Source organism: Lonchura striata, chromosome Z (genome assembly GCF_050655825.1).
Source record: "Lonchura striata isolate lonStrDom1 chromosome Z, ASM5065582v1, whole genome shotgun sequence".
NCBI classification, from domain to species: Eukaryota; Metazoa; Chordata; class Aves; order Passeriformes; family Estrildidae; genus Lonchura; species Lonchura striata.
In genome coordinates, this window is record NC_140740.1 from 25,822,728 (window position 1) to 25,846,816 (window position 24,089).

The 24,089-nt window shown below is 38.2% G+C and overlaps 1 protein-coding gene across 7 annotated transcripts in view; it reads left to right on the top strand.

Annotated features, from left to right (window-relative positions):
- The window catches only part of SHOC1 (shortage in chiasmata 1), a 94,524-nt gene that overhangs the window by 27,255 nt on the left and 43,180 nt on the right, over positions 1-24,089 (top strand). For 2 of the 7 annotated variants that reach the window (XM_085567226.1, XM_085567227.1), the window contains 4 exons: positions 3,750-16,565; positions 18,848-18,925; positions 22,579-22,708; positions 23,283-23,364. In XM_085567226.1, coding sequence (XP_085423352.1) covers positions 18,857-18,925; positions 22,579-22,708; positions 23,283-23,364 — 281 coding nt within the window. In that variant the 5' untranslated portion in view covers positions 3,750-16,565; positions 18,848-18,856. The other 5 variants (XM_085567229.1, XM_085567228.1, XM_085567225.1 and 2 more) reach the window with 5 other exon arrangements.

Here is a 24,089-nt window from a genome sequence, read left to right on the forward strand (position 1 = left end):
GCATCTCTGTTAAGTGTTGGTGCAGTTTGATACTAGCTGAGAATCCTCTTCACCAGGCTGTTTTAAGTAAGGAGTTAGCTCATGGAGTTAGTCTTTGCTTTGAGCAATGAGATGTGAATCTTGCTTGGAGATGTGAAGTATCATTTAGCTCTTGAAAAGTAATCTTATACTGCAAATTTCAATTCTGAAGTGGGAATGCAGAGCTGGTTCAAGAGGGTTTAACAAGGTTAAGCGCCCTTGAGTCACAATCTCATGCAGCACTACAGGCTGGAGCAGAGTAGCTGGAAAGCTGCCTGTCAGGAAAGGACCTGAGGGTCCAACACTGTTGGACCTGGCAGTCCAACACTGCCTGAACATCACCCAGCCCAGGTGGTCAAGAAGGTGAAGAGCATCCTGGCCTGTATCAGCAACAATGTGGCCAGCAGGAACAGGACAGCGACTGTCCCTCTCTATTGGGCACTGGTGAAGCCACATTTTGAGTGCTGTGTCCAGTTCTTGGCCCTTCACTATGAGAAATAGATTGAGCAAGTCCACAGAAGAGCAACCGACCCAGCAAAGGGTCTGGAACAGAAGCTGTAAGAGGGGCAGCTGAGGGAGCTGGGAGTGCTTAGCCTGGAGGAGACTCAGGAGCGACCTAGGCATTGCAGCTACCTGAAAGGAGGGTGGAGCCAGGCGGGGTCAATCTCTTCTCCCCGGCAACCAGTGGCAGGATGAGAAGAAATGGCTGTGCGAGGGGAGGATTACGTTGGATATTAGAAAAAAAATCTTCTCCAGGAGAATTTTTGTTGTCAAACATTGAAACAGAGTGCCCATGGAAGTAATGGAATCACCATCCCAGCAGTATTCAAAATCATGTAGATGTGGTGTTTGTAGTGGTGTAGTGGTTGAGCATAGTGGTGCTGGGTTAACAGCATCATTGCATTCAATGATTTTTTTCATCGTTAATGAGTCTGTGATCTTTTAGCTTTATCACTGAGTTTTAAAAGACAAGCTCCATGTCTGTTTGAATTTGTCCATAATTATACATATACACACACTCTGGGAATATTAACATTACCAACTGTGAGGATTTGTGAATGTAAAATTGTTAATTTTCTAAAAACCTGTGGAGAGAAAACATTATGGAAACAGAAAATAAATATATGCAATTAGTGGGGCAGGGTGATTTCAAACCATCTTTATGAGAAGGCTAAGGTGGAACATGTAAGAGTTTGAGAGAAGGGTATTCATGAGGCTTTGCCTCTCAGTCTGTTTTAACTCGGTTTGTGCTTTTAGAATGCAGCATTTGAAAAAAAAAATTAGATGTGTCTAATGGGATGTAGCATCAACTAAAGTGATGCCTATATTGAGAACACTTGAATATATCCCTATTGCATTTTCAGCCAACTATTTACCTATCCCAAAGATGCTCTTCTTTAGGTAAGACATTATTTTTTAAGTGGTAATATAATACTCCATTCAGAGCTTTAAAGAGTATTGAAGAACATAAGTTCAAGAAAAAAAATCCATTTTAGGCTAGTTAAATCACCTGACAATATCTTTTATTATGTGCTTATACTTAGGGTCTAATATCTACCATAACCTTTCAGATGTTCTTTAATGCCAAGCATAGAATGAAAAATATATACTTGCAATTGGTATAGGCTAAGAGAGAAGCTTTCATGAAGGCTGAAATTATTTGATACTCACATAGGCAATCTATATCTGCTGTCATAGAGAACAATGACAAGCTACCTGAAAACACAAGAATACAAAAGAAAAAAAAATGAAATAGGGAAATCACAGATAGGGACTAAGCATTACTTATTATTTTTTCTGCCTTCATCTAAGATGAAAGGTCTTTAGGGATGTATTACTGCCTTCCTGATTTACCTGGTAGTTACACCTGTGTGTTAGAGACTGAGACTTTCATGATTTGAGGATAATTATAAAAAAAAGTTGTTCGTCTGCTAGAGATCAAACTATGGATTTTAGAGTTGTCTGGGGGATTTTTATATGAAATTGCAAAGCTGCTTTCCCTCTGTAAGCCACCTTATCACTTATGTACAGTGCTTAGTTCAGGTCTAAAATGAGGTCACAGAATAATTTAAATGTGAAAATACTCATTGTACTTGTAAGGTTGTATTCAGGCTTTTGGTTCAACCACTTCTCAAAACAAATGAAACTAGAGTAAGTTACCTAGTATCTTACTGAGTCTCCAAAAATGGAGAACCCAACAGCCTGTCTCAGTGGTGCCTTTACATCACTGATGAAATTTTCCTGAGAGGTTCTTGTCTCCCTGCTTTTCCTGGCCTGCTGCTTGTCACTTTTGGGCTCTCCCACATTCCTACTCACTGCCATACAGCTGTCTGTGGCTTAAGAAATTATCCTGGTTACACATCAACCATTTCTTCCAATCTGAGACCCAAATAATTCCAGAACCAAATCTGTTCTCCCTGTTTATGTGTTTACCCTTCATCCCAACATTGTAGTGTCTGAATGCTGTGCCTTACATATATTCCATCTTGTCAGAATTAAGGGATGGAACTCACCAACCATTACTGCTGAAGGCAGTGATTAAATTATCCAGCTGCCCTACTTCTCTCTCCACTCTTCTGTGCTTGCTGCTCCTCTCCCAACACTATTGATGCTTGTTTGACCAGTTTGATGACAGAGTTTAGCTGACATAACACCAACCCTATCAAATAAGTAAATGAACGGTTTCATCCTTGTTTGGCTTCCTAAACTGATTCATCTCACCACTTCACTCATGCCATGTGTTCCAGTTTTTGTGCACTGTTTACTGCTCCAAACATGAGAGTAGTAACCTATCTCAGATATCAGAAAGCATCAGCATTATCAGAATGTGTTGATTTAATTTGTTTGTGTTTGATCTGAAGGTAATAATTTTAAGGACAGCTATGTGATACTGAGGGAGTGTTTTGATTAATGATTTGGCACAGAGATTCTGAGGACAGACAGTATAAAATTCCTGTAAGTTTAGAGAAATATACTCTGCAACTTCTGCAGTCAAGCCAGTACCTCCTCCTTGAGCATATCTGCACTGCTTTTCAACAAACCTCCAATGCTGGAGATGAAGAATCTCTGAGAAAGTGTGATTTCCAGTTATTAATTTGCTTTACTGTTAAAAATTCCTGCCTTACTTCAAGCCTGAATTAAACTAGTTTTAACTTCCAGACAGTGATTCTTCTTGTAATAATGGTCCCTTGCCACTGGTGTCTATTTTGTACAACTGTAGAAACAGCATGAAAAAAAGCACTTTTATAAACCCTTATTTCACTGTAACCAGTCTTAAATATTGCTGAGAAGATGTACATTTACATAAGTCTTTGTAATGTCTCCTTTATCTCTTCCTAAGGTCTCCAGAGAGAGTTGTCAGGGAAGACACCTTAGGTGTACCCACAGAATTTGTTGCTCTGCAAGGTTCATGCAGTCACACCCCCTCAAAACCTAGAATAGTTTTGTTTTTCTGAGAACAACACATTCAGCTTCATATGTATTATGTAGGGGGAGAGGAGGGGGAGGGAGGCTGTGGGATGGAGTTCACTATTATCTGAAGAGCTAGATAATGGCCACAGATAGACAAAAAAAATATCAGCTGGTTGCAACCACAGCGTAGGAGTGATACCAAGATGTCTGTTCTTGGATGCTCAAAATATTCTTCAACCTCATCAGCAGATTTATAATCTGGGATGATTGTTCTAAGGTTTGACTGGAACAATCAGCTGATTTTATACTTTTTTTTGCAGGTGGAAGGTAATATTCTGTTGGATCATCTGGGCATATGTCATCAAAGTAATTAGTTCACAAGGCTTCACTGCATTTTGAGGACATGGGAAAAATGCAGTTCATGTTTGCACTGGTACCCATGTAAACCACTCCAGTTGGTGGAAAAAGCTACTCCATTACAATCTCATGTAAAAAGGCAAAAGGACATACTTATGGATGCCTCCAAGCTGATGAGAGAAGCTTTGTCTCATAGCAATGTCTACCTTCTCAGCCTTACAACTGCAGAAGATATTTGTGACATTCAGTGAAAGAACCCCATAGGAAAACTAGAAAGAATTCCTGTCAGGTGCATTTGTTTTAGGTTTAGGTATCAGCAAAACTTCACTAATTATTTTGCCCTTAGTGTAATACATATTAAACAGACACTGACTTGGCTCAGCGTGACCATACTATCCCAAAACCTCAGGACCCTCACACACAGGACAAGCCCTTACAGGACAGCAACATTACCCCCTAACAGGTCTAAGGCTGCATAGTGTATGTGCTGCAACACTCTGAAAATGTATGCTAACTAATATTATATCTAATAAAATTTTATTAAATATATTAATAAAGGAATAATCAATGTCCCCAAAATTTCCTAGAAAGAAAAATCCTGGAATATCTTTCCTAGCTTTTATGTTAGGTATGAGTGAATTAGTGATGAAATAACTGTCACCATCTTTAAAGAAAGTTGTGTGCTATAAGGCTTAGTAAGTTTCTAAGATATTCCCACAATTTAGCCACATGTTAAAACCAGCTGCCCCATACAGCTGCATGAATGTGTGTTCTCACAGCCACTCACGTTGAGCCTTCTTTTGTGTGTTGCTCACTAGCAACAGCAGCTGGGATGACAAACCTTGCAAGTGTTTAAGACAGTGAGCAAATTTCATGCTCTGAATTTCCCAGTCCTCCAGGAAATCTCCAGTTGTCTTGGCTCAGTGGGACATCCTACTGCCTGAAAACCTCATCACACCAACAGGACAAGCCCTAGCATGACCAGCAGCATTGTCCTTGAAAAAGCCTGAGGCAATGATGTGCTGCTACAAGACAAGTGCCCTTCACAGCCCAGTCTTAGCAGGGGAGCTGAGTCCTGCCCTCTTCCCTTCCAACTTTGTTCTCTTACAACAGTGAAGGAAATAATTCAATAAGAAGGGGTTAAACTCAAATTCACTTATCTGTTTCCCACAGTGACTTCTGTAATCCTTCATCTTTATAGGTACTCTTTATAGTCCTTTAGAGAACAGGGCCTGGGTAAGCACTCTGCAAGCCAAAGTCATGGCTTTGTACATATGTACAGTCCATGACAAAATTAACTGACTATTCCAGGCATGCTGATGGCACACATGGATTGCACAATTGTGAAACACAGTGTGCCAACACTCTCTGTGAAGCACATTTTGGTCTGCTCTTACTTATTGTACTGGAAAGACTTGCTGTCAACATGCAGTGATCCCTTTGTGAGTGGAGGTCAAATAATAACATTTTTGCATGAAAGAGACCTGGCACAAAGTAAGCTTTATCATACTGCTACATTCAAGAGCTGTTCAATTGAGGATTATTGGCTGCTACAGATTTAATTCTGCTACAGTGTCAGAGAAACCTTCTCATCCTTAGATTCCCTTATACTGATTCTTATGATAGACTGGGTAGCTTTCTGGTGTTATGGACATTTCTTTTTGGTAACATGTGTTTTAAACATGTGTCATACATATTTAAATATCATAGATGGGGATTTCAGATTTATGATTCCTTTTATTTCTCTGTTTTGTCTGACACATTTTCTAAAACTTCCTTCTTTTCCTGATTTAGGCAATGCCTCCTCAAAATCACAGCATCTCATTGCTGGGTACATTTCCAAGATTAGCCAGTCCTGCTAACTCCTGAGCAGTCTCCTGTCAAACTGCACATGTATTGCAACACCATTCAGCATGAATTTATGAGACATAATGTGCATCTGCAAACAGTGTTCATTAATGATATCAATGGGCTTAATATATGCATACTAGTGAGAAAGGTGCCTATTACCTTTCACTTGTAATCATTCCTCCTGTTTCCATTTTCTTGTTATCTTTTTCAATCATATCTGACCTAAACTGCAATCTCTTTGGGATGGATTCTTTTATCTTTTCACTGTGACAATAAAAGAATTACACAGGACTAGCCACAAAATCAGGGGTGAGGTTTCTTATCAACAAGTTCCACATAGCTAAGTACTGAGTAGGTGGGAGTGGATTTTGGCAGGCCAAGGCAAAGAAACAAATGAGTTTATCTTTATCCTGCACTGTGATAAATCTTACAGCCATGTAAAAATGTCATCTCAAGACCCAGATCCTCAGGATGTGAAAACTAAATGAAATATTAGCGTAGAGTATGAATCACTGGGAGCTGAGTCACAACATAGAGTTTTGTAATATTAAAAATTTTTCTTTCTTTCAAAAAGATCCTACTGAGTAAATACATCTCATATATTACTGATCCTGACTAAATCAAACCCTGATTTGCTTATAAGCACATTTGAAGCCAAAGCTAACTCACTCATGAAATCTACATTCCCAGTGCAGCATAATACTGCCCTGGGTTATACACATATCTTCCAACTACCAGAACAATTATCAGTCAGCAACAATGTTCATCTTAGCAAAAAAAAAAAAAAAAAAAAAAAAAAAAAAAAAAAAAAGAAATTGCTTGATCAATGTAAGAATGCACAAAACACAATGACAGATGACGTGAAGTTGAGGATGAAGTAGCTGACTTATTTTTAAGAGTGAATTTTATCTTTCCTCTCTTATATTTCAGCATCTCCAACACCAGCTGCAAGTAGGGACACAGCTACCCTTAGAAAATGACTCTCAAAACTGAAGAAAATCTTTGCTGGTTTGTTTTTCCCAGCAAAAACAAAGACTCTGTGTTCCCCCTGTGTTCCTGTGTTCTGTGTAATCTGTGAGCTATGAAGTGCTTCTTTGCTCTGGATGCCTGCCAAAAGAAATTGTAAATGGGATTACTTTGTTGCTCAGTCTTGTTCTTGTAGCTTTTATAAAAGTGTTGAGCTTCCCAAAAGACATTTTAAGTTACAGGTGCTTCAAGGGTGTAACAATCCACCCCAAAGAACAGAAGGAACTGTTTGGCTCCCTTCACAAACTACTGTCTTACAGGACAGTTTTAAGAATAATAAAGATCAAGAAGTTTTCCTCAAATAAAAGTTAGATAAATTATTATTATAGTGCAAATGAAGTTCAAATTAAAAAAAAAAAAAATAGCAAAAAAAAAAAATCCCAACCAAACTAAACCAAACCAAACCAAAACCAAAACAAAACCAGAGAAAATTGCTTCAAACTGTGGTGTTGCCCATTCATTTCAGTCTATGGCACATCTTAACACAGAAGTTTCCTTGGCTGTGTCTGGTATTAATGAATAATCAAGGAATACCTCTTAACTGTTACACATTCTTGAAAAGGACACCATAGTTTCAGAATACTACAATACAAAACAGGACACTGGCATGGGGCGCAGCTTATTTAAAACAGCTTGAAGTTTTTACTTTTTTTTCTGTCATTTGAAGTACCAAAGATTTATTCTTTCTTGTTTACTTCATGTTAGATAAACTCATAAGGGCAACAAACACATCAGAAATATCTTTATATGGACTTTTATCTTGCTTCTCTCTGTTTAGTTTACGAAAACACAAATTAAACATTGTTAAGTTTGCATCTCTGAACAGAAATTTCAGTTTTATACTTTTGCTATTCAGGAGTTCTCTCTAGTGGTAATTCTCTGCTCTTGTCAACCTGCTCAGGTAGGGAGAGCTGGCTGAACTGAAAGTTTAGCTGGACTTCCTCTTAGTCCACAAACACACATTATGAAAATGTTCCCTAATTTTCCAATGCCATGCAAAAGCTATAACCAATGTCATATTAGTTACATGGGAAATCTGACAGCTTTGAAATATCTTTGAAACAGTGAGTACGGCATCAAAAGCATAACATGACATATCAACATTGCAGAAGACAATATGTCAAAGAGTCTTGTAACTATGCTCCTGTCCTCCCTGCAGTACTGATGGAACATGCAATTAGGCTCTGGAAGTGTAACATCACCTGTGTTATGCAAACACTTCTTACGTGACTGTATCATTCTTACACCTGTACATTACAAATCATGCAGTGCAAGAAGCTTTCTTATTCAAATAACTTACTAGTTTTATAATTTAACATTGCTGTGCAGCATTACAAGGAAACTATACATGATGAATGGAATGGATGGGCATCAGGAAGTGTATGGAATGGAATGGGATTAGATGGCATGCTGTGAGGGTCCAAGTCTTGGTACTTTTCTGATCTTCAGTTTAAGGAAAGGGTGTTTGATTTTTAAGTCTCTTCCTTTATGAACTTTGATGTTTAGACCTTCCTGAGCAAAAAAATGCACAGTAGTGTGAGTTATTGTAGGCCTAGGACAGGAGTTAGGAGTATTAGCAGGAATTAGAGATGAAGCCTACTAGCTAAAGTTGCTTTCTCCTGCTGACTTTCTGTCAACACAAAAATGACCCCACTATGCAAATAACAGTACAGGTGTCTCCAGTTGAGTAGAAGAAATGTGCTTAGACACTGCTACTGACACACAACTGAAGAAGGATAAATAAGAGGACACATGAAGGCACTTAAAACATATCTGTGTACAAATTCATCTCAGATTGAGGGCACCCCCAGCACAAAAGCTCAGATGACATACATAGCAGGGATGGAATACTCTTGTGAAACAGAAGCAAATGCTGTTGTACTGTAAGCACAGTTCAGTGGCACTAGGGACACATGACAAACTCTCTTTCAGACAGGTATTGCCATATATGAACTTTTTGCTACTGCTACAGCTTCCAAAGCTGTGTTTCTTTCACCTTTTCCCTAAGAACAAAGTAATTTTATGCTATTCAGACAGTTTATGCATATAAACTGTTCCAACTGCATTGACGACCCTGAGAATTTGCACCAGTTACATTTTCCTCTTTCCCTCTAGCCTCTAGCTATTAACATTAAATTTAATATTTCAGCAGGAAACCAGGCAACATCACTTTAATTAAATTCTGTGGTATAAAAAATGTGACCTTATGTACTGTAGCAAAAATAAGAATGAACTCCACTACGGAACATTAATTACCTTCCCACTACACCACATAATTTGTTCAAATACATTCACAAGCTGAAACTTGACTTAAAAACATTTTGCAATAATTATGACACTTTGATCCATGATTCTGAAAGTATTTTCTGTCGCAATACATTACTCAAAGTCAGGCTTGTATAAGAATAAGAATTGGCATCAGAAGTGAGAAGATGGCACTTAACAGATAAGGCAAAGCACATTGCATGCCTTTAGTTTTATCTCTGTTTCTTGGGCAATTAACATCCTCAAAATTGCCAGTCCCAAGAGTATATTAGACACTGTTAATAAAATCTTGTGGCTACCATCAGTAACATATATTTTAGAATAACTGGACATTTTCTTTAAAACAATCTATCCCTGCTATGACGTACTAAGAGAATCTATTTTCTATGTGATAATTTCTTTTGTTTTCCCCTTAAAAAATACCAAACTCTTGTCACTAGGTTTTACCCATCATCATAAAGAGAATACATTGGTGCTTAAAAATATTTACTAAAAGCCACAATTTGGAAAATATTTTACTCAACAATGCTTACAATGTCAGCAATACAACACTTCACTAAACAGTGGATGACCATTTTTCAGTAGTTAATCTTTTATGGCATTTTAATGTCAGTTCAAAACAAGCCTCCTTCTGTCATTCACCAGATGTGGAAGATGAAACCAAACAGAGGACAAAAGTATGGAGAAACCAAGTGAAAATGCCCAGGGACTCACAGATGTTTTGAAATGTTAAATGTAGCTTCCTTCCCCTTTACACCCAGTCTGGTCTCATGTCTCCTTCAACCACTACCAATATTCATTGCATCTGCTGAGGGAATAAATAGATAATACATGTTGGTATGGCAATACCTAATGAATGGTGAAAGGTGAAGGGGAAAGAAATGTCTGTCATTATTGGTCCAGGTGAGGCTTTCTGACCATAATGCTGCTTTTCACCACCATGAGCTGTTTGAGGGATAATTTAAAAATTACAGCAGGAATATTATCAGCACAGTTGTAAGGCAGACATCTTGACATCTCCTAAATTCAGATAAATTCTGATCTTGATCATTATGTCAAAGATGCGGTCTAGTTAGAAAAACTGAGCTCTCCTTGGAGTTACCACTGCTGTTACAAAGCCTTGAAATACTTAATTGCAGACCTGTACTCATTCTAGCTCTTAAAAAACATACCTTTTAGAGCCTATTTTTAGAGACCCTACCCTATACCAGACATCACAGTTCCTGAGATCATTCCAAATATCCATTAGTGTGTTACCTGATGTATTATATCACAACCTTGCAAAAAAACTGCATTTGTTTTGGATTATAAGGTCCAAGAATCTGTCAACACCTTAACATTCTGGAAGTGTTCAGGGAACAGTAAGCTTATATAAAAAGAATTCACAACCAGCTGTTAGTCCTCATGAGATCATGATGTCAGCCCCTGCTCACTGCCCACTATAGTACAGACTGGGACACTAACATCATATACAAAGAATTTTTCATTGCACGTTCTCACTTCCTTACACTCTCCTGATAGGAGTATTTATACAAGGCCTTCCATTCTAACAATCACAGGGGGCTGCTGATTCCTTTGACAGAAAGAAAGACCAGTTTAATTTTGTCCTTTTTTCTCATTATTTCCTGAAGTGCTTGACAGAAAGAATAGGCTATCCTTCCAGCAGCAGAGATGGAATTATGCAATGCCCAGACTTGTTCCCCTGCCCTCCCATTTGTAAGTCCCATTTGTAAGCACAATAGAAACTCCTGAGATGGTATCTGAACTACAGTCCTGTCATTAATCTGATAGTTAACTGGCTTTCAGACCTGGAAGATACTATGACCTGTCAAACTTAGTATGTAGAATGTCAACAACTTGGCTTCATTTCAGCTGAGACCAGAAGATGTTGAGTCTGACTGTGATAAGAAAGCATATGGAGAAACTGTCAAAAATCTCCGAAAACCCCATTAATCCAGGAAAACTGCCCCATCATAGTTAGCAAAGCCAAAAAGTTCAGACAGTTTCTAGGTACACCTGTGTTTTTCACTCTAACATCAGAAATATCTTCCTGTAATTCCTGCATGAAAAAAAAAATATTCTTTTCTCTATGATTTAGTGCATATCAATGTCATTAAAGCCATTAAGAACAGGCTACAACAATGCACTCTCCCTCTTCAGGAGACTTATGAAACCTCATGGGGTATAATGCTTCCTACCACTGTGAGCATCTCTTTGTTTCTATGACAGTTTTATATCCTGATTAATGTAGTTTGCGTGGTGCTACTGTAAAAAGTGCTATTGTAAAAAATTGCTAAACATTAGCCAAAGTCAAGACATTTGGAGACACAAATCATAGTTCTGTGTATTTACTACTGTTATTCATTTTATGTGCAAAAATATTCAGTAGAAGAGATCTCCATATTTTAACCCATATGTAAGCCTTATAAGTAAAAAAGCATATGTCACTCAAGCAAATAGATTTTTACTAAACTTTACATTAGAATTCAACACTTGATAAGCTTAGCATCACAGATTTGCTTTAGCATTCTATCAGCTACCTCAGTCTACAAATATATCACTAATTATTTGACTTAACAAATTATAATTTCAACTCTGTTATTCAAAATTTGTTAATCTGGTATTAATTAAAAAAAACAGCAACATCAAAAAGAAATACTGTGACTTTAGCAAATAAATACTGTGATGCTGAAGCACTTAGCTTCTACATGCCCAAATCTCAAGATACTTTCAAGATGATTGCCCAAGATGTTAGAGCAGTTTTGGTCAGCCAGAGACCTATCCTGGAGTGAACTATTCAAGCTATTTACAAATACTTACTGAAGTCAAGAGAATAAAAAACTGCAGCTTATCAGCAACCCCATTTCAGTATTATGAATAGCCCGATTGTTGTCCTTTTTATTGAGAATTTCATTAATACCTAAATTTTCACAGTTCTGGATACACAGGAGAAAAACAAATGTAAATGCCTCAGATCCATCATCAAATGAGCTCACAGAAACTAACAACCACTACAAAGTACTTAGCAAGTGCATAAAACATGCATGAAACAATGCCTGAGAGGCTTGGTGTAATAACCATACTGAGACATGGAAAACTGTCTTCAATAAAGAGAATCACACAATAACACACGCATATTCTGTGTTCATCTTTGTTCCTTCTGCAGTTTTCTGTTTGGTTTCCTCCACCTACACACAATATCTGGTTTCAGATAACTCCTGTTTGACTTGTATATCACTAATGACATTGCAGATGTGCCTTGCCTGAGTCTGGACCTCTGTATTTCACAGCACTGTAATCTTACTATAATTCACAAATGTTGTAAAGCCTCAAAATACAATCCCTTGCTTTCCTCCTCTCGCCTTGGCTGTGTGCTGTAGTGAGACCTTCCTAAAACGCACAGTAGTGGGGGCATACCCTCAACCTCTTCAGTCACTCTGCTGTCAGCATGTTGCCTCCTTTCTCTTTTCAACCCTTCACATTTCCTCTACTGGCAGCTTGGGTTAAAGACAAGCTATTTTCCAGGTGTGGATGTCCCATCCCTGAAGTGTTTAAGGCCAGGTGGGACAGGGCTTTGAGCAGAAGAAGACAGTAGAAGACAGATATGCCCATGGCAGGGAGGCTGGACTAGACGATCTTTTAAGGTTGGTCCCTGTCTGTAGATTTAAAAACATTTGAAGCTGGCAGAAGTACCTTTTCCAACCCAAACCATTCTGTGACTCTGGTGCAGGTATCACACAGTCCCGTGACATGAATCCTCTACTCACACATCACAGGGGAGCAAGCTACTACTGAGCTTGTAGAGGAAATGTTAAACATATAGAGTTTCTCAGCAATGATGAAGATGCAGTGAAGGATTGTGTAATTAAGCATTAAGGGCATCTTAATGCTAGTCTGAGAGCTGCAGTATTTAATGAAGGACAGTATTTCAGATTTGTGTCTCTATGTGAGGTGCTGCCCTCAAGCATTATATATTTGCATTATATATTTCCATTAGGCAGAATATATTTTGCTATAACCTGGAAAAAGTTTCAGAGGCTGCTTTGAAGACAGCAGAGACAGAAATGGCAGCATAACAGAACAGTAAGGAAGGCATGGATGTTGAGCTTTTTAATGGCAGATGCTCACTGCAGAATGGTGTTTCTAGGCCAGAAATGCAACCCAGGACTGCTGGGAGTAATCCACCCAACTTCATACTTTGTATGTATTTGATGGTGTTTCTAGGCCAGAAATGCAACCCAGGACTGCTGGGAGCAATCCACCCAACTTCATACTTTGTATGTATTTGAGTTCAGAGACAGGCTTGGTAGCTAAGGGGAAGAGTAACGTCCTTCCCCAGTCTGAGCAATGAAATTCACAGCACTCCTCCATGCACTGGGTTAAACAATGTCTGTGTCTCCCTGGTGATTAAAAACACACATAGCCACTGAAAGGTCCAGAATTTCATAAGCTTCCTACCTGTGCAGAACAGATCTGCTATTGCTGTTCAAATTTAGACTTGAGTCACCATAACTAACTACCCCAGGAATTTTTGCATTCATCAAATATTGCTGCACTTGTCTCAGGTAAGTGACTTCACCGAGAAACACTGAAACAAATATAGCTATTTTGCCTTGTACTTTTCAATGAAATGATGCTCAAATGCGAAGTCTCAGTCAAAAGGTATGTATTCTCCGAGGTAATGCTTTATGCTTTCGCCACATTTCTACAGCTAGCATACCTTTGGCAAAGTATTATAATACATTATCCCACTGCAAAATATCTTAGACCGATTTTTAAAATTAACAATAACAAAGCTCTAATCTTAAACGTATCACAGAATAAAAATTATCTCACTCATGTCGCTTAAGTTTTTATGTGTCTCCAGGGTTGTCTGTGGTTAGCACATCTTCATAAGATTCATATAAGAACCATATGAAAAACATCTTCATAAGGTTACTTTTAAATGAGTTTTCTCCACCATGCAAATGGGTTGGAGTCACCTCCTAGTGTCATTCACTCTGATTCCTACTCTGGTTAGTATAAGGTAAGGTTTCTAAATGTGTTTCAGAAGTAATACCATTACAATGGTATTACATACTTACTTGAATTTCTTTCAGGGCTTAGTGAGATACATGTGACAGAAGCATTCTTCATACAAAAAAAAAAAAAAAAGGAAGAAAGAAAAAAAGATAAAAATATTACTTAATACTTCCTCCTCAAGAAAGACGATTTGGAAAAACAATGCACAAATCATATGTCAATGACCACATACTTACATACATGGTTTTTCTAGGAAGATAGAATGATAATTTGCAGTATTTGTGAACTGTTAAACAAAAATAAATTCGCAAAATTTCTGTGTCAGCATAATCATTTGATTAGCATAAAGTTTTTATTTTCTCTCAAAAGCAAGCAAATAAAGCAAAAATGAAACTACATTAGAATTCCATGAAATCATTGTCCTTTTATTTCAGGGGCTATTGCTAAAGCCAAATTTCCCTTATGAGATTTTTCCCTTTTGACAGACTTTAGGCTAATACAAAGACCTCTTGAAAGGAGATACCTGGAGATCTGAAGCCCTTCTTTCTCAGTGTGGGATTTTTCTGCCCACACTTTGCTCTTGCAAGAGAAAACTGTTCACCTAGATGTGTGACAATGACAGCCCCTAGTGGAGCCTTTCACAAAACCTCTTCCACAAGCACTACTGGATTTGCAACACATGGATGTACATTTTTCTACAAACTATGAAAGAATATGGCAACTTTTCTTAATTTTACATGCACTCTAGCTAGAAATTAGCTATGTGTCCTGTTTCATCAAGTTTTCTATTTTTCTTTTGTCACCATTTTTATACCTATTAATAATGTTTTCCAGTTACTTTTTTTCTGAAATGAAAGTCAGTATAAGGTTTTATTGCTTTTATCATTACGTTAATTCACAAGTTTTTAAAAAACTACTTGTTCTTTGTTTTCACTTGCAGTGTTATGGCATTACTTACTGGCAGATGCTTAGTCAGATGCTCTGAGATGGTTTCTAGGTAACTGAAGGGGAATTAGAGCCTTTAACAGCAGGTGCAGCTCTTGCCTGGTCTTGGAGAGTCCATTTCTCATCGAGCTGAGTCTCCTTGCCCTGCTCTGGTGGTAGGACACACATTGTCTCTGAGACACTCATGATCTCCTGAGTCTGTCCCCCAAGAACAGAGCTCAGCAAGCTTGTGTCTGCAGTAGGGGCTGCTCCTGAGGAGATAAACCCAAGCCAGAGGTGGAGTTGGGCAGGTAGAGGAGAGGTTGTGGATGCATTGCTCATACAGGGTGAGGAGGAGGTGGTCTCTCCAGTGTCTCCCCTCCTGAGAGCATCCCTGTGTCCCTACAGGCTGCCACATGTGGAGCACATCCCTAGACTGCATCAGCTTTTTGGGCAGGGCTGATCCATATCCAGGCTCATGAGCTTAGCTGGAGCTTCACACCCCTCCTGAAGTCATGAATACTAATCCTGAAACTGAAGGGAAATAAGGGGATGCACCAACATGCCTTGGCACAGGGCAGCAAGAGTGCCTGTCCCCTGCCTCACCAGCCATCATCTTGCAGTGCTTATCCCAGGACGGGGAGTGAGCCCGGTGGGAAGCATGCAGGGTGGAGTCTGAACACCAGGAAGGCTGCAGGCTGTGCACTGGCACTGTAGCAGTGAGCTTCTACACCAGGCAAATACCCCCTCACCTTTCCTCTCTGCCAGGGGCATGAACCTTTGCCAACAGCTTCTCGTTCTCCTGGGGATGGGGTGGGATTGTTTTAGCATGGGTAAAACATGCATTTCTCTATATTCCAACTGGAAAGGATCACTTCTGAAGTATTTCAGCTGGAAGTTAGTTGGTTCTGTATTGTGCAATGGCCTAACAATTAATCTCCTGATTCTTAGAGAGTGGAATATAAATATACTATAAATATACAAATACCAAGAAAACTAAAAATTACTGGCATTTGCATTTTTCATATGAACAGCTAGGAAACACTGGTAATATGCCTATGACTGAGTTAAACCCACCCTCAGAGTTAAAAAAAAAAATTAAACCCCAATTCATTCATAGCAGTAAAGAAAGTATCTGTCATACTTTTTTTTTTTAACTTGTTCGCTCACTGGAATGTACAAATACCGATGGAATTCTTGGAACCAGCATGAAAAGTGTAAATTTTGTTTTCCGGAGAGAAACCAACCCTCACCTGGAACTGAACCTGCAATGAGTTCTTGGAGGAGACGCATTTTTCCATACTCCCCAAACTATTATACCAAATAGCTGAACGCACCTGCTGCAGCATTGCCAAGGGTTTTTGCACTTTAGATGTGTTCTCTGTGGGTATCCACATCCATGGTAAAAGTTGGAAAAGGCATGGACAGACAATAAAATGGCTTTGTGGTGCCAACAGTAAGGTGCCATTTCAGCAAGCAGAATTGCCTGGCCTAGTTCTGGGCTGGGATGTTGTGTGTAAGGTCGATGGTGTGAGGTAGGGGAGGGGAAACGGGGCCTTTGCACAGCTACTCCTGAAATTTTTGTCATTCCAGGGACAAGTCAGAGTCCGGGCATTGCAGCAATCTGACACTAAACTGCCTTCTGAGAAACACAATTTGTTCAACACGCTCCCCCAGGTAACAGGCAGCAGGTTAGTCGTTCAGATATGACCCCTTTAAAAACTAACCTGGTCCCGTCCTTTTAACTTCTTCCCCCATGCAAGCTGCTACCGGGGGGGACAGAAGAAGTTACTTAAGTGTTTTATTTATGCATTTACTGCTTTGAAAATCATGTAAGCTTTCTTAATAGCTAACTGTCGAGCGCTGCCATTTGTTCAGGCAGCCCTCAGGGACGTCCGCTCCTGAGGGAAGGGCGGGCGGGGGGAGCGGCGGCAGCCAGTCAGAGGGGACAGCTCGGCGAGACAGCCAATCAGAGGGCCGGGTTGGCCGCCTCAGCGGTGACATCTCGGCGAGACAGCCAATCAGAGGGCCGGGTTGGCCGCCTCAGCGGGGACATCTCGGCGAGACAGCCAATCAGAGGGCCGGGTTCGCCGCCCCGAGTGGGCGCGGCGAAGGCGCCGCGGAGCTGAGGGAGCGGCCGTCGTGACGCCGTGAGGGGCTGAGGTGCGTGACCGTGGTGGGTTCTTGTCTGTAGATTTAAAAACATTTGATGCTGGCAGAAATAACTCATCCAGCATATTTCGTTTACTGAACACAGTGTTGCCTCGAGTCCTTGGAGAATGAAGCAGAGTCATACTCGGTTTTCGTTTAAAAAGTTTGAAGACTTCCGTGTAGGCTCAGAGACTGGTATTTCTAGATCCCACTTTTTCAGTTTTAAATTGGAAAGTTGGAAAGTACCCGGATGCAGTGTTCTGGTTGCTTACTGGTTGACACACCCTTAAGGAACTAGTGGTGGAGTGTCTACTGAGCAGTTAACTTCTTCTAGGTGTATTGATTCAAATTTTATCACTGGGAGTAGTAGTTGCAATTCTACAGCTAATAGTTAAATTATTGCATGTCTGTATTGTTATAAAGAAGTTTTAGTCAGTAATACACATCAGTTATGCTAAGGTGCAGTTCTGTCCACTGATCCATCCCTCTTTACAAACCATCCCTGCTTGCTCCACTCTCCCACACCAAATCTGTTGGATGTAATCTGATGTAGAGTCCTGCAGGCTGTCCAAAGGGTTTTCTCTAACATCTTGTGATTTTGGTCCACTGTTTCAAACTATCCACACTCCTTCCTTCAAAAGGTTCCCTTCTACTTTGTTCTCAATGAGATTTTATATACCTTATTGGCTGATTTGTTTCTTTGCCTGAATTGCTCTTTTTATTTCTGCACTACTTTTCTTTGCCCAGACTCCTTTCAACTAGTTACTTTTTCCTCCACCATAGAATTGGTTCCAATTCTACTACATCCATACCTGTGTAATTGGTATGTCCAAATTTGTTAGGTAGGCAGTTTTAGCCTTATGTCATGATACTTACTGGTGCAAACATGAAGATTGCCTCTGTCACAGGTTTCTTCCTTTATGGTCCTACAATTCATTTTGATTGAAATTCAATTACATCATACACTTTTTGATGTAATTATCTTACTTTATCTTTGAGGCTTCTACCTATTTTTGAGAAAAAGTATTGTCTTACCTTGTGTGGATCCCAGCTACAATATTTCCTGGTTTGCATTCACACTGTGTCTCTGGTCTTGTATATTTTTTGCCTCTCTCCTGGTTCCCCTCAGAAACATCAACTGACTTAGAAACCTGGTGTTCCATCAGGGCCTTGTGCTCTCAGCTAGCCTATACAACATCTCCTTTTTTCTTGTGAAACTGGAAGCAGGGAGAAAGTCCCCTCACAAATACATGAGGCAGTGAGGAGTTAATAGTCTAGACAGTTGAATTAGTGCCTTTAAAAACTAATTTATAATCCATTAAAAAATCAGTAAATTTAAGAGTTAAATTCAGTTTATTTAAGAATTAATGAAACTGATTCAGTTAACTTAGAAGTTATTACTTAAGGGAGTTAGTTTAGTTAATTTAAGAGTTGTTACTTAAGGGAGATAATTTGTATTGCCTGCATTCACTTATAATGGTTCTAGAGGTTTTCTGAGAAATAAACACTAATAAGCATAGCTAAAACCAGAAACAAACAAACAATACAAAACAAAACAAAACCACAAAAAAAAAACCCCAAAAGCCCAGTTCTTTCAGATAAAAATCAAATATTCATGGTTTGTAGTTAGTCTGTTATATCCTTCCAGAGGAAGAATATTGAATGCTTTGTTTAGTCTTCTGCTACAGGAAATTCAGTCCATGGTGCATGTGCAAGAAATTATGAAGCTATTAATGTTGAACATGACATTCAACCTCCTCTTTTAACATTTTGAGATTATATAAAAAGTTTTTAACTGATCCATATTCTGTATGTCTTCCAGACAATTGAAATGTTGAAAACATCACAAAACAAGATGTTTACAGCTTTGAAGTATCACTCAACAGACTATTTATATGAGGTATGGTTTTATTGTTTCTCTTAATAGTCTGAATGAAATATAGCAAATTTAGTGAAATTGAGAAACGATTGTACGAAAAGATTGAGTACACATTAAAAGAAAGATAACAAGAACTACTTTAGAATTCTCTCCCAGAGAAGCTAGTGGGCTGCACTTTGTGGGGTTACGCAGTGAAGTGATTATAGGCTTTTTAAATAAAAAATATAGGTACAATTTTGCACAGTCTATAAAGTATCAGTTATTTTTAGTGTCTGTTGCATTTATGATTTACTTATCATGCACTACAAGTTTCCTGCTTAGAGCTTCCTTTGGACAATACACTGTGTCTTCAAATAAATTAATTTTATTACTTTCTGCAGCACTAATCCAACTTTCTAGATACTTTTCTGTGTATTAGAATAGTGATACAATGCTGTATTCCTTAATGATTGTAGGGAAAAGTTTTTGCAATGTCACAGATTAATGGAAAGGAGAATTTTTTTCCCCCACACAAACAATGCCAAATATTACAACTTCTTATCCCCAGAGTAGCCTGTTGTAACTGGTTTTTACTTATATTTTCAAAGAAAGGCCACAGACCAAATACAAGACTTTTCTTGTGGAAGAGCAGAGTAGTGCTTTGCCAGAAGCAGGCATTTGTAGTGTGTGAGCAGAACAATGTCGGAAGACATGATGCCTTCAGGAGTTCAGGGACAAGGACAAAGAGTACAAGGACAGACAGAAGCACTTCTGGCATGTAACTGGAGAATTGCAGCCTGGGAAGTGGTCCAGCAGTAGTACTTGCAGTTGAACTGCGATCCGTGTTATGAAACGCTGCCCACATCCCTTTCTTTAGAGTACAGCACCTGTTCCATGTAGTGCCTGTGTATGTCCCTGCTGTTTTCTTAGATTGGAACAACCTTTTCTATTGTAATTCCAGCTGTATGCAGTCTGTCGTGCAGTGTTTGTGTGAATATTTTCTCAATATAGTTCCATTCAGCTTGATCACCAGTTGTTTCCATATTATCTACGAATAAAAAAAGAGGTGTGTTAGCAAAACATGTCATGGGCTATATGCAAAAGAGAATTACATGGCTTTTGTTGCCTAAGTTTTGAGGAGGATGATGCTGACATCAGGACAACTGAAAACTTTTAGAAAAGAAATGCTGAGTGACCTGCTGAATGGCTGCTCTGGAGCAGTGTAAATCTTGCTCTGTAGTGCTACAAGAAGGGGTCAATGGATGTGATCACAGATTTAGAGGTATACAGATCTTACTGTGCAAGGGAGATGCTGTGTTCAAACTGCAGCTTTGGTTCCACTTTTGTGCCTAGTTGCTACAATCTGTAAAAAGTTATATTGATTTTTCCTGTCAGTTGCACTTGACCGAAGCTTCCAGCTTTTAGCAAACACTGGAATTCAATGACTTTATATCAAACTGCTTCCTGCACATATCTCACTCAACTGTATGCAGAATCCTGCTCCTAATATACTTGTTACACACTTATATAAATTCCAGGTATAGTTTTTCCTGGTTCCCTTTATAAGTATCTTTGAAGGAAGAAGTATTTTCAGTCATCCTAGACACAAGAGTTACATACTTCATGCTCCTGAGTGTTGTAGGTGTGATTCCAAAGTCATCTTGGTAGTGCAAGGTTTTCTAGTATTGTAAACTGACAGTACATGCAAACTGAGTGGAACTGGGATAATGTCTTTCAATTAGAAGAGAAATGTGTAGAAACCTTTATATTTTCTTGATAAACAGGGGTAAACATGTACTGATTAAATGCTACAGCTATTAATAATGGCATTGATAAACACTTTTATATCTTTCATAATGGCAAGAAAGGTTGTGTCTTATCAGACTTTATAAAGTGAACTAATTGAGCTTAAATGTTACCCTTAGAACAGTTTCATTTAAAATACTTTGTAAAATGCAGAATTTTCCTGGTTTAGGGCTATTACCTGTGATGATAGCTCTAGGATGTATTTCTTCCACTTCACAAATACCAATGACAGAAAACAATTTTAGCTATTAAGCTAAAGTTAGTCTCAGTAGAAGTACATGGTAGTGTTTCAAAATTATGTCTGATCTGTGTTTTATTATTGCATGTATTTATTTGTTCAGTAACTTCTACAGTAGCAGTAACATTCTTCTTTAACCTATGAGTCTTTTGACAACCTTTATGTGGCAATTCTAACAGCTTATTTTAATGAAGAGAAGGGTTATCCATAGCATTTTCCGTTCCTTTTATCTCTATTCGGAAATTTACCAGCTGCCCTTTATTTTATGATAAATGCAGTTGTTTCATCAATAAATTCAATACAGATTACCTAAACCAATATATAGCCAGCAACACGTAGAAGACGTTACAGGTCCAGCTGCCCACAGTCATCTGATTCTGTCTTCTTTATTCAGAATTTGTGAAAGAGATCAGTGAGGAGATGCCATGCTTTGACTTAGGCAAGAGGGACTCCCAATGACCAGATCTGTTTTTTCACAAGAGCCTTTTAAGGAAAAGGTGCTATGATGGCAGGAGTTTTTGCTTTTTTATTAAAATTAGCTAACATTTACAGAATTGTAATTGTTTCACAAAGGATTAAACAGAAATGGAAAAAGGATTTGTATTGATGAAGTGGCAATGTTTGTTTTCATAGCTTCCCATGTGTTTGTTTGTTTGTCAGTGTTGGTTTAGTTTGGTTTGTGGTTTTGGGGGGTTTTTTTTTGCCCCTAAGTTTTCTCTTTTCTTACAGGAAGGTTTGAAAAGTACACCAATAGCTTGGTTATTCTGGTTGCAGTCCATGTCAGTGAAATATTTAAAATATTTCTAGTTTGTCACCTGAGATTTCTAACAGTACAACCTTTATTTGGCTTGACAGCGTATGTTGCAATGAGTGAGCAGTTCTGGGACCTGAAGGAGCACAGCTGAAGTGAGGCAGTGGCTTTAGAACCGAGAAAAGCTTCTGGTCTCATTCATTATGTTCCTCCACATAACTATAGCTAGTTCTCTTTTCCGATATGCCTTTCATTCCACAGACTTCTAAAGTACAACTTCTTTCTTCTTCTTTATATAAACTTGTTAAACACAAATGTGTAATTATAATTTTTCTTTGCTTCCTGAATTGTGGTTCTGTGCCCTTTGTACAATACAGGGCATGGGTTTCTGTGACAAAAGAACTGTAAGATAATTTATTGAACTTGTATTCAATAAAAAGTTACTAAATTGCCACATAGACTGTTTAATTCCAGAATTCAATTCAATACTATCCCTGATTTTAGAGAAAATTAAAGGCCTTTCATTAACTCATAATGACACATGAAAGACAAACGGCCTTAGAATTTTAAAAGCACTAGAAACAGTAGTAGTAGGAATTATACCAAATTGTCTGGTCAGCTTATCAGTGTGACAATTCAGGAGACCATTCCAAGTGTTAAGATAAGCACTTGTAATTGCACATTGAAAGCTTAGTTAAAGTGTAGCTAAGCATATGTGCAATTCTGGCTACTCAAAGGTGTAGATTAAAAGTTAAACAGCAGATCAAGTAAATGTTAATTCTTCTCTTAAGGAGAAGAAAACCCTTGAAAGCAGTGGGATGTTAGAAGAGGTAGTGCACAAAAAGAATGGAACCATCTCTCTCAGGATTTTATCACATATCTTTTTTTTTTTTAATTCAGAGCATGGCAAGGCAGAAGTTTTCCATCTGGAAATTATCACTTTGCTTTCCTCCCTGTTTACATCAAGATGAAAAGTATCATCTCAATGGACTCTTTGCTGATGATAAGTATAGGAAGCCATGGACTAGAAGTATGTTATATAATCATTATGTTTAGTTTAGATTTACTGTGGATTAAAGGGAAAGCTTGTGTTTATCCATAATGTGATAAATGTGGTAAAAATAAATATTTCCAGACATATCACTATGGCATTTCTTATAGCTCTTGGAAGTAGGGCATCTTCATTGCCCAAATTGAAGCAAATAGGTAATGGATATTTATTTGAGTGGCACCATAAATGAGATTATATTTGATTAGTTTGTAGAGATCTCTGGATAGATTTCTTTCCAGAGACAAAGAAAAACAATGATCAGAGCTAAGTAAATCACCAAATCTGATTAGTTGGGAGAGGTTTGGAAGATGATGCTGAGGTTATGAGATATGGCAAAAAGTTAGGTCTTCAAATGAGAAAGGTAAATATATGTATAAAAGTGTTTGCGTCTTTCTTGTGCATTTTTATTACCTTTGCTAATGGAAACTAAAGGTGTTGTTTCTTATATATATCATATGTAAAGTTTGATTAACCTCTGCAATTATTTAATCAATATATAAAAATTAATTTTAATATTTTCTGCATGACTTTTTTTGTTGTCTTTTTATCTTAGTTGGTTCAACACAGAACATGATGGCTATTTCAGCATTAGATCAATGGAAGAAAAGTTTGCCTGTGGAGGATTTCCTGGAAAAGTCAGTAACTTTAAGTTAAAAACATTTATGATTTCTTTGATATCACTCAAGTATTTTGTGAATCATATGCTAATGAGAGATGAAAACAGAATATGAAGATGTTTCCTGACTGTAGCAAATGTGCTGGAGCTGTACACTCCTATCATATATCTTAGAGATGGGTTTTTTTTTTCACTAAAAGTAGTATTGTGTTTTTATGGAGTTCACTGGTTCTTTATAGAATTTTTTAATAGTTGGGTAATCTATTTATGACATTGGAGAAAGTCTCTGAAAACTGCAGGAAGATGAAAATAAGCTGTTTCCCCCCCCCTTCTCTAAGACAATTATCTTACGGAATTGTACAGGTCTAGATATATGACTTGAAGATATTTTTCCATACTTAGAATAGTCTGCATTAAAACATTTACCATTTTCTAGAAAAGCCCTACTAGGACTTTGACTTTGGAAGAGATGGCATGTGTACTCTCAAAATAAGCAACTCAATTAGGTTTATTCTATCTATAAAACTGTAGTGAAACCCCATGATTTCAGTGAAGTTCTAACTTGAGCAGTTAAGTTTTAAGGTACATGGATTTTCAAAGGCTTATGTCATGTGAAGCTTTGGATATTAGTTATTATCATTACCACATGGTTACTACTGGTGAACTATACTACTTGTAGCTTCAGAATTAATTTCTGAACTATAACCAAAGAGTTGTAAAATAGCTTTTTTTTTTTAGATGTGT